Here is a 10,539-nt window from a genome sequence, read left to right as displayed (position 1 = left end):
TACATGCACTACTTTTAAGACCAATGTTCCTCCTTGATGCACACTGACAAGTCTCCCAGAGTAGAGATCAGATGAACATCAAAATCCCCACAAGGGCCCAGAAATGGAGTCACTTGGGAATCAACTATGCCACCTTCCCCATCCTCAAACTTTGGGACTAGCAAATCCAGGACTACATATTAGCTGATGTCTAAGTGCTTCTGTGGCTGCTGTTGAAAGGAGTAGGTTTATGGAAAGCATTTTTTTAAAGGTTTAAATGGACAAAAGGGGCTACAAAAATTTTGGGGAAAAATGGAATAGAAAGATCATGGATTTTTTCAGTGAACTTTTGGAGGCCCCCCCCTTATATGTTGATGGCATAGTGATTATGATTTTTATAGAATTTATGTCTGTTTTTCCCCTCAAACCTACTAAGTATTCATATATACATCCCAAATTTATTTTAAAATCGTTTTCAGCTTCTTGAGTAAATAGCTCTATCGTATATGGAGAAACTAAGCCCGAGGAAGCGTCAACACGGTCTGCCCATATTTCCAAAAGGGATTAATGGTTCCTCTTGAGAAACTCTGCAGACAGAAGTTTCCATCCACACTTTCTTCTTCTTTTTTTTTTAACACATCTAGAAATATCTCTAGCTTAACAGCAAGATGAAATCTGTCCTTGATAAGATTATCATGGCTGCCTAGAATAAACCAGCCCAATGCCCACTTGATTTGCACTTACAGAATCTTTTATGGTTGGCACAAAACAAGAAGTGTCCTAGTTAATTTAGCAACTTGAATCTGCAGCATGTTCCATGGTTCCAAAACAGTATAAACAAGATTTAACCAGACTGAAGGACAACAACATGCGCTGGTGTTTGTGTATGTCCAAACTGAGATTTTCAGGGAGGCCAGAGGAAAAGAAAGCGAGAAAGAAAAAAAAAAGGAATGGATTTGGGGTTATTTCAACCCTAACATGCAATATGATATGCAAATGAATAGAGCATCTATTTCATTTAAGCAAAAGGATCTCATTCCTTCGTCCCTGAGTTGTGTGGTGAGAGGAAGAGGCGTGTGTTTGGATATCCTCTTCTCATTATGTGGTTTTATGAGTCAAGTTGTTATTTCTGTTTTATTGACAGGAAAACAGGGGTTTCGATGAACTACATCCTACATCTCAGTACCTCAGTGACTATGAAAGCATTGAATACACTTCTGGACTACAGAGGGCAATAAAGAGACGTCTGAATTCCCTCTCTTCTCCTTCACTCTGGAGAAATTTGTAATGGATGACTACTGGTGGTGGCAGCTGCACCCTGTAAAGCACCTACTGTGTGCTAGGCACTGTGTTAACATGCTTTGCATAGAAAGATTTTTACAGGTCAGGACACTAAAGCTCAAAAATACTTGCTAAAGAGAGTAATAAATGACAGTCATGATTCTGATCTGCATTTGTGGCCTGCTAAAATTACTCTTCTTGTTACTACTCTACACGTCTTCTTCGTATTTCTCTCCCTTGCTGTACAAGTTCATCCAGCTGAGCCCCCTGTGCCACGTGTCTTGCTTTCCATCTGGATGGAAAATGACTTGCGCGAGTTGGGGCGAGGGGTTGGTGGGGGAAAGGCTAACAAGAGGCAAGGAGTTGAGTATGGAGAACACAGTAAGATTGTTCACATGTTGTCTACTGACTGCCTCCATTGTACATCAGAGACTGTCACCCTCGAGAGAGGGGCAAGAATTGGGGGTTACAGCCACCTAGAGGGAAACACTAGCCCATTTCAGCTCTAATTCCAACTCAATCTTCTTAGTCATAACCACCATCCAAATTATAGAACTGTTTACTTCTACAGAGTAAAATGGGCTGTCCTCCAAAGAGCATTTCTATTGGGCATAAAAATAATGGATGCTAGACCTTCTCCGTCAGAGGAAGGCTGGTGAATGCACCAGCAAGCTATGTTTGCAGAGCAACTAGCTGATTGCAAAAGCAAGCATAACCATTACAGTGTGCGCCTTAAAAAATGCTTCCAGTGAACTGCAAGCTTCCACGGGACACTCAGGAAGGGGCTGCAGGGAGGCTTGCACATTAAACCAGAATGACAAAGGCGGATCGTTTAGAGACTCTGTTCAACTGGCTGTCTGCATGGTGTTCTGTGCTCTAAGAGACAGGGCTGATGAGTCATTGTCTATGTCTCAATGCACTCATATTCTGACTCATAGCCACACTGTGGGACAGGGTGCCTGGGTGGGTTTCCAAGACTAATTCTTTACCGTAGAATTCATGCAGAAAGCCTTATCTTTCTCCCATGGAGTAACTGGTTTTGAACTGCTGCCCTTGCTGTCTGGGAGACAAGGAGAGAGAGAAATTTAAGGAGAAATTGGCTCTCAGGCTGTCTCTACACTAGCTATTCATTTGCATTTCATCTCAGGCTTGAGGTCAGATACAGACTCTGCTGATTGAGCTGCCACTAACATGTAAAAACTGCCATTGGAGAGACAGATGTTTGGTGGCTCCTTGATTTTATAGGCTTCCAGAAACAGGTTTGCCTTAAAAAACAAACAAGCAAAAACTTCTAGGGTGACCCTTTCACTTGGCAGAATTCTAATGACCTTTGCCTTACAACGCCTGTTTCATAGCCACCAGCCACGCTTTACAAGGGACAGATGAGGCGTTCTACTCCCTTAAAAGGGTATCATCTCAGACACCCATAGGGGCGGTTCTATCATGTCCTATAGGGTCACTGTGATTTGTAATTGACAGGGAGCTTTTCTGTGGCTTTGTGAGGGTGGGGGCAATTTAACTCCCCTTTGCTGAATCCATTGGCATTTATATTTTAAAAGAGGCCAGTGTATATCAATGAATCTCTAAATTGTGTGACTTATAGGAAACACATGAGCAAGAAGCAAGTATTTAATTCTTTGGAAGAAGTATCTGTCAATGCCTGATATTGGAGCCTAAGAAGTAAATGGTTGACTGTTTGGAATTTGCTCTACGTGGGATCAGAACCTCTCCAATGACCAAAGTAGACTCTAATTGTCTTTGTATCACTGTTTGAAATAATGACTATGCTATGAGAATGTTCCATGAAGCCTTCTTTACCCAAACACACTGCCATTGAGTTGATTCTGAGTCATAGTGACCCTTAGATCCAGGTAGAGCAGCCTCTGTAGGGTTTCTAAGTCCCTAAGTCTGCACAGAAGCAGACTTCTGCATCTGTCTCACAGAGAGCGGCTAGGGAGCAAAAATCCACTAACCTTTAGGTTAAAAGCCCATGGCTTTAACTACCGCACTCCCAGGGCTTCTTAGCATTGTGGATAGTGGCAGAAAATGGGAAATGCCCTCAATGTCTATGAAAGGGATGTGGAAATCATCCCACGCATGTCACCACTGCAGAATGTATGCTGATGTCTAAGAAATGCAAAGGGAGGTAACCTTACATGGACTGACTTGGAACGTTGTGCAAAATATCGGTTGTTGTTGTTTATTTTAATTGAAAAACTAAGCAGCCTAGCAATCCCTACAGTAGGAAATCACATATATAAACGGCCCCTCATGTTCATTGTATATATTTTTCCATGACACAATTATTTGTTCCCAAGTGAAAAGGAAACATTTTGGAAGCACCAAATTGATTACAGTTGCATAGGAAGGGGCCAGGTTGGAGGTGATGAACTAAATTAATGTATCAAGCGTGTGTATGTTTCTTTTATACTTACAGTATATACTCATGTATAAGCCTAGCTTTTTCAGAACATTATGCAATTTTTGTGGTAAAATTAGGTGCTTTGGCTGATATTCGGGTCGGCTTATACTCGAGTATATACGGTAAGTCATTTTTAAATGAAAAGTGCACACTTATTAATGGCAGTATTTTCCTGGCTGCAATATTAAGTACTGAATTTGTTTATAAAGTGACCAAGTGATACTTGGGGCGGGGAACTGAAGTGGTATTAAGAAATACAGAAAGTTCTTTTTAGTTTCCATTTTCCTTGATATTTTGTTTTGGTCACCGGCCAAGTTGGCTACAGACAAGATAAAGGGGAATTCAGTGGCGGGAAGCCCTCTTTGAACATCTCAGCCCCCGTCCTAGATAGCAGTGGTGCCTGGGTAGTGCCAGTGGGGAAGCACTTGCTTGCTAACCAGAACAGTGGGGGTTGAAACCACCACAGAGCTGATTGGAAAGAAAAGTCTAGTTCGGACAAAGCAGCCACTGAAAACCCCTGGGGCAGAACACTGCTCTACACACACCATGTTGCCATGAGCTGGAATCAACTCATCACCTTTCGGATTTGGGTCCTGGATGGTCTTCCTCTTCCAAACGTGCAACAGGTATTTAGACAGTAGGTTGATCAAAAGGTGTCTCAAAAACTCCCTGTCATGGAGTTGATTCTGACTCATCACGACCCTATAGGACAGGACAGAACTGTTCCCAAGGGCGTCCAAGTGTGTTGCTCTCTATAGGAGTGGAACGCCTCACCTTTCTCCCACAGAGCAGCTGGTCGTTGTGAACTGCTGGCCTTGCGGTTAACAGGCCAGCGTGTAACCACTGTACCATGAGAGTTTCACAACATGTGTAGCAGAGACATTACTGATCCCTTCACCAACCCATTAGCCCAGTGGTTCTTAACCTTCCTCACACTGCAACCCTTTAATACAGTTCCTCATGTTGTGGTGACCACCTCCCGCCAACCATACACTTATTTTCGTTGCTATTTCCTAACTGTAATTTTGCTACTGTTATGAATTGGGCGACCCCTGCAATAGGGTCCTTCGACCCCCAAAGGGATCACAACCCACAGGTTGAGAAACGCTGCATTAGCCTTATGTGATGATTCACTCGTCCAGCTGTGAGAATCATACTGCTGAGAGCAGACATTTATTATACCTGACGGTTGGTATTTATCAGGTGTTCTTTGCTTCATATCTGCTCTGATCCTGTGCTTTTCTGCAAAAAAACATCCTTTTAGTCAGATGCTACGATGCCATACCTACTGATCGGAACAAAGCCCTGAGCGTGGAGGCCAAGCCCAAGCAGGTGGAGTTTGTTATTTTGTATGAGGAATATGTTCAGGTTTACTAAACATAATACCTGCATTGATAAGCAGTTCGGTATACCTGAACATTTACTGATTTATTGGTGAATCACAAATTTAATTATGATTGTAGTTCTATAGCACATGGATGATAAATCCTTTGAACACAAAATGATAATTTAATCCTGTTAGATGTCTACTTTTATATGAGTTGGGTTTATTTTCAATTTCATATCTAAGTTTGCTTAAGGAATGGGCAGATCAATTTATGGATACCTTTAAAAATAAGTATATTTAAAGTTCACGTAGAATGCTGAGTGAAATAAGACTGTTAAATGGAATCAATATTGAATGACTCAACTTATATAAAAGTTTTAGAATAGGCAAGTATATCGACAGTGCAGGTTATTCATAGCTGCCAGGAGTGAGTGGGAAGGAAGAAGATCGTCAGCGCTTGGGAACATTGAGCTTCTATTTAGATAGATGAGGGAAGAGTGGGTGTGGATAAAGGTGACGGCAGACATAATGAACGTCAAAGACTTTGGACATGTTATCAAGTGAGGACAGTCCCTGAAAAAGGACATCATGCTTGGTAAAGCAGAGAGTCAACCCAAAAGAGGAAGAGCCTCAAAGAGATGCATTAGCACCACGGCTGCAACAATGGGCTCAAACATCACCGCAATGGAGAGGCTGGCCCAGCACCAGGCCCTGTTGGGGTCTGTTGCACTTTGGGTCGTGATGCGTTCAGACGCTTTACCGGCACCTAACAACGAATGGACTGTGCGTGTGGAGACTGTTGAAACAGGAATGATGTGTTACATTTATATTTCCAAAAATGTAACCAAGCTCACTGCCATCTAGTTGGTTCTGAGTTTGAGCGACTCTATAGGATAAAGCAGAGGTCTTCCACAGGGGTTCCACGTCTGTCAATCTGTATGGAAACAGCCTATGGCATCTTTCTCCTGTAGAGCAACTGGTAGGTTTGAACTGCCAACCTTTTAGTTAGCATACAAATGCTTTAGCCCGTTTGCCACCAGTGCCCCTACATAGAAATGGCTATTGAGCAAAAGAAAAGAATGAAAAATGACCGTGTGTCATATGCATGTGTGTGTGTACTCAATAAATTGAGAAGTTGGGGGTCATGTGTCTGCTTAGTGTTTCTTCCACTCTTTGTAGGACCATCTGGAATATGTTTTGACTTCTTTGTACCTCAGCCTCCTCTCATCAATACCAAAGAGAGAAAAATATAACTTATTTAATTGATTCAGTTGGGGGGGTAATCGATGCGGAAATTAGCTTTAGGGGTTTCCAATGCCCTTTACAACATCTAGACATGATGTTGTTACATGCAGGTAATAAATCCCCATCCTGGGCATTCCTTCATCGTTACGTTTAGTTATGTCATCCGCCCTTTTATCCCCACTGCCGCTCTGTGTGCTAGCTACTGAAAACCTCATAGTTCATTGTTCTAGAAAGGTGTTTGTACTTTCCTCCAAGTTTGAGCTATGGTCCGAATACATGATAGCTACTCCTTCCTTCAAAAGTTCTAAGAACCCCTTGCATTAGAGATATGAGTATCTGAGCACCACCTCTGCTTTTCCCGTCTTTTAAAATAATAATATGTGCTATTTTAGAAGAGATCAAAAGACTTCCAAAATACAAATGCAGAAGTGCACCTGCAGAAATGTGGATGTGTAGCTTCAGAACTGCAACCAGCTAACAAAATGAGGAATCAAACAAACCTACTGCCATCGAGTCAATTCCACATGGAGATGTTAATACTGTGAAGCTTCACAGGAGCAGTCGAATCACTCTCCTGCAAAGTGGCTAGTGGGTTTGAACTGCTGACTTTGGAATTAGGAGCCCAACACCTAAACCCACAGCACCTTGAGGGCTTCCTAGACTTGAGAAAAGGCAATGTCAAGTAGAGTCTATCTACTAGTTGAGGTCTACCTCCATTTTTAGTCTTTCTTTTTAACTTTTTAAAATAAGAACCTTCTAACATTTACAAAAGAGGAAAAACAATGTTATAACTTCCCATGTTTCCAATGAACTCATCTTCAAAATTTATCATGACCTCCCAATTTTTTCAGCACTTAAAACAGATCTCACACAGCTTATATATCTGGTAGACAATGCTTTTTTTTTAATCTTCTTTTTCTTTAGTTAATTCTTAATGCCATCACAATACCTAATTCCTTAATGCATCATATCACATAATGCCCAGTCTACATTCAATTTCTCCCAATTGTTTAAACAATGTCTTTTTATAGATTATCTGATGGAATCAGAATCCAAATGCGGTTCATGGGCCCCTTTCTGTTTTTATGACTACAAGCATCAATTACGTTTAGTTTTCCTTTTGTTTGGTTGGTTTTTTTGCTTCTGAATGAATATTATGTGCCAAGTCCCAAGACATAAATGTTAAGCACATAATGTTATTATCTAACCCAAGGATGATTAAGATCCGAATGCAGGTCTTATGTGTGTCAAAGCTGATACAGGAAGCTGGCCGAGTACTTTTCTACTAACGCTAGTAGGAAGACTTCATTGAGAAGTCAATGAGTTTCTTTTCTGAGTCTCGTTTTCCCCATTTATAAAACAGGAAATCCACATAAGAATGATATACTTAGTCTTTCTTACCAGCATGCAGAAATGTCTTTAAGAAGTCAAATAAATATATATATATAGGCACTTCTGTATGTGTCTACATCTGTATGTGCATATATTGGCATACACACATTAATCACACATATAGTTATCATCTTCATCCAAGAAACGAGGCATTCTTTTCTTTATTTGCAGCTGGTGTCTTCTTGGGTGAAACTAATACTCCTAATGCATACCTCTGTGGCATTCCTAAAGCTTACAAAATCAACTTTCCTGTAAATCAGTGTAAGCGGAGTCTTGGGCGAGGTCATTCCATACGTTTACCACAAGCTGAAAAGCAGCCAACGTTGTCCTCACAAAGCCCTTCCGTAGAGTCACTTACCCAGTACTGTTGAGGTAGCTCTGCCCCAAGCTGCAATCCTTTGACAAAGAGGATGGATTGAACCAAAAGGCCGGCAGGCACTGCCCATTGCTGTGTCGCTCATACCCATAGTCGCTGTGGGAGAAAGAAGCACCTTTCAGTACGTGGCAAAACCATGGAAGACAGCATTGTCTTAGTCCCAGACAACGCTTACTCAGCACTGCATCACAAAGCAGTCATGTGCGGAGTCAGTGTGTGCTGAAAATGGAGTCTATGATCGGCCCATGAACACACTGCCGAACCCAGTAGGGAAAGCGCTGACTCAGAGGAAATAGAGAGGCCAGTGTACAGATGGAGGCCCAACATCCAATCATGGAGGTGGATTGCCTTCGTGACGACAGAGTTGACGCTGGTCTCATCAGGAGGATGTAGAAGACTGATGGATGCCGGGCCCCAGCTCAAGCTGTGATTAGAAAATAGGAGGTGGTGGAAGCCCAACCCTCAGGGACAAACTTCTCCGCAGGGTGTTATACAGTCACATGTGGTCGGATCCTCATTACAGCGATATCTTTGGGTTGCTCTTCCAAGACATCTGGATCTACTGGCGGAGCGGAGCCAGGTCTCTCTGTGCACATGCCATATGCTTCAAAGTCACAGCAGAAAAAGGAGTGTCCTTTAGGAGTGTCTCAAGCATCCCCTATCTCCCATCGCACCGTAGGAAAAGTTCTGTGCTAGACAGTGAGTGCTGCCCATTGGAACTAACTCTTTCCTTTCTTTCTTTCTTTCTTTCTTTCTTTCCTTCCTTCTTTCTTTCTTTTTTTTAAATCATTTTAGTGGGGGCTCATACAACTCTTATCACAAGGAACTAACTGTTTCAAACCCTCTCTCTCTTCGGAACTCATTACACTTGTCTCTTCCTCTCCTCTCACGCTTCACTCCAGAGGCAACTGAGTAGCCCGATGCTCTTGGTCTCCAGAGGATGAACTTGGGCACGCAGAATGACAGTCAATGGCACCTCCATGTGCACAGACAAATCACAGGCAGCAATCAGCAGGCGTTAGTCAGCAGGGGTCCATCCCCATCTGTGCAATCGTGGTGAGATGCTGGCGCATGAGGGCTGGGAAGGCAGGAAAGGGATCAGCTGAGGGGTCTGCCACCAGGCAGCTGGCATTTAGAATGCTGCACACACCCGGCAGATTTGGTGCTAAGCTGGTACGGCATGTGAAAGCAGACTTCAGCATTGCGGCCTACAGGACCCCCAGAGCCTACTTCAGGGAATCTGTTTACAAACATTGCAGAATGACAGGCAAAGTCATTCAGAAGAGCCAAGAGGGAACATCCAGTACCAATCACCTTTTATTTTGCTACAGGCAAGTGGAGTCACAAAGCATTAGCCCCTGGGAGAAACCCAACAAGGTCATTGCAAGCCTTCCGAGATACTTCCAGTTGTCTGCGGATACAAACATCTCATTGGACCAGAAAACTGTACAACTGTACAGCAGATTCCAATATCAGACAGAACCCCCAAATTGGGCAAAGATAGAGGAGAGTGATGAGGGAAGAATCTCACTGCTCTCCTTACCCTGTGGCTTCTTCCTCCTGCACTAGCTTCCCACGGCCATTGGACTGATTCCAACTCATAGCTACTCTGAACAGGGTTTTAGAGACTACAAATATTTATGGGGAACATAATAGCCTCCTCTTTCTCACAAGGAGTGACTAGTGGGCTTGAACGACTGATCTTGTGGTTAGTAATACAGCTCCATACAGCTCCATCAGAGCTCCTCGGCTAGTTCACAAGTTTAAAAGCAACAATAATAACACATACTGACTTCTTTGGGGAGCTGGAGGAAGTGCTTCCTGTAGAACAAAAGTTTCCTGGAGCAATTGGGGAATTAGGTAGCTCACCTGACCTTTTCCTTCCGGCTTTCTAACAGAGAATGAATTTGCTCTCTGCTCACACATTGCTATTTGGTAAGGGCAAACCTCACTTGGCAATGTAAAATGTGGCCTTTTCCTTACACATCCTCCTGGAGTGGGGGTAGTTTAAAGAAGACATCGAAGACTTCGAGATTGAAAAAAGGAAAATGAGGAATAACTTAAAATCCAAGGGATGGTTACCGTATTACATTTCAGGGTGTTACCTCGGAAGAGGAGGACTGAAGTAAAATCGGCCTGACGTTGTAACAGAGGGACGATGCACTAACTAAAACAGAAGTCTCAGCCAGGTGGGCCACTGTGGGTTTCCTAGCAAGGCTCAATACAACTGAAACCCCACTGCCCTTTGGCTATGCCCGCACTGACACACTCGTTTCTGGCTTGTCTTGTCCACCAAGAGAGAGACTGCCTTGGGTCATTGGTCTACTTGCCGGTGGCCAACTCGGCCAGATCTGCCCATTACGACTTATTCAGAGCCAATTTTTATAGATGACCAAACAAGTCTTTCTCTTTCAGAGGTGTGTGTCTCTGTGTGAAATCTTATCCTGATCACTGGTATTTCATTACCAGAAATTTGATCTGGGAGTGCTACACTGTTAGAAATAAATGATTACATTA

At 42.8% G+C, this 10,539-nt stretch overlaps 1 protein-coding gene across 1 annotated transcript in view; it reads right to left on the bottom strand.

Annotated features, from left to right (window-relative positions):
• Positions 1–10,539, bottom strand: part of SORCS1 (sortilin related VPS10 domain containing receptor 1) — a gene marked incomplete at its 5' end in the record, with an annotated part of 617,874 nt that overhangs the window by 96,155 nt on the left and 511,180 nt on the right. Inside the window, one exon of the mRNA XM_045291424.1 lies at positions 8,005–8,118. Coding sequence (XP_045147359.1) covers positions 8,005–8,118 — 114 coding nt within the window. The remainder of the gene's footprint in view (positions 1–8,004; positions 8,119–10,539) is intronic.

Source organism: Echinops telfairi, unplaced genomic scaffold (assembly GCF_000313985.2).
Source record: "Echinops telfairi isolate 266 unplaced genomic scaffold, ASM31398v2 ScPeMD7_70;HRSCAF=299, whole genome shotgun sequence".
Taxonomy (NCBI): Eukaryota; Metazoa; Chordata; class Mammalia; order Afrosoricida; family Tenrecidae; genus Echinops; species Echinops telfairi.
Note: the sequence above shows the minus strand (reverse complement) of the source record. Positions and strands in the feature narration are given on the sequence as shown.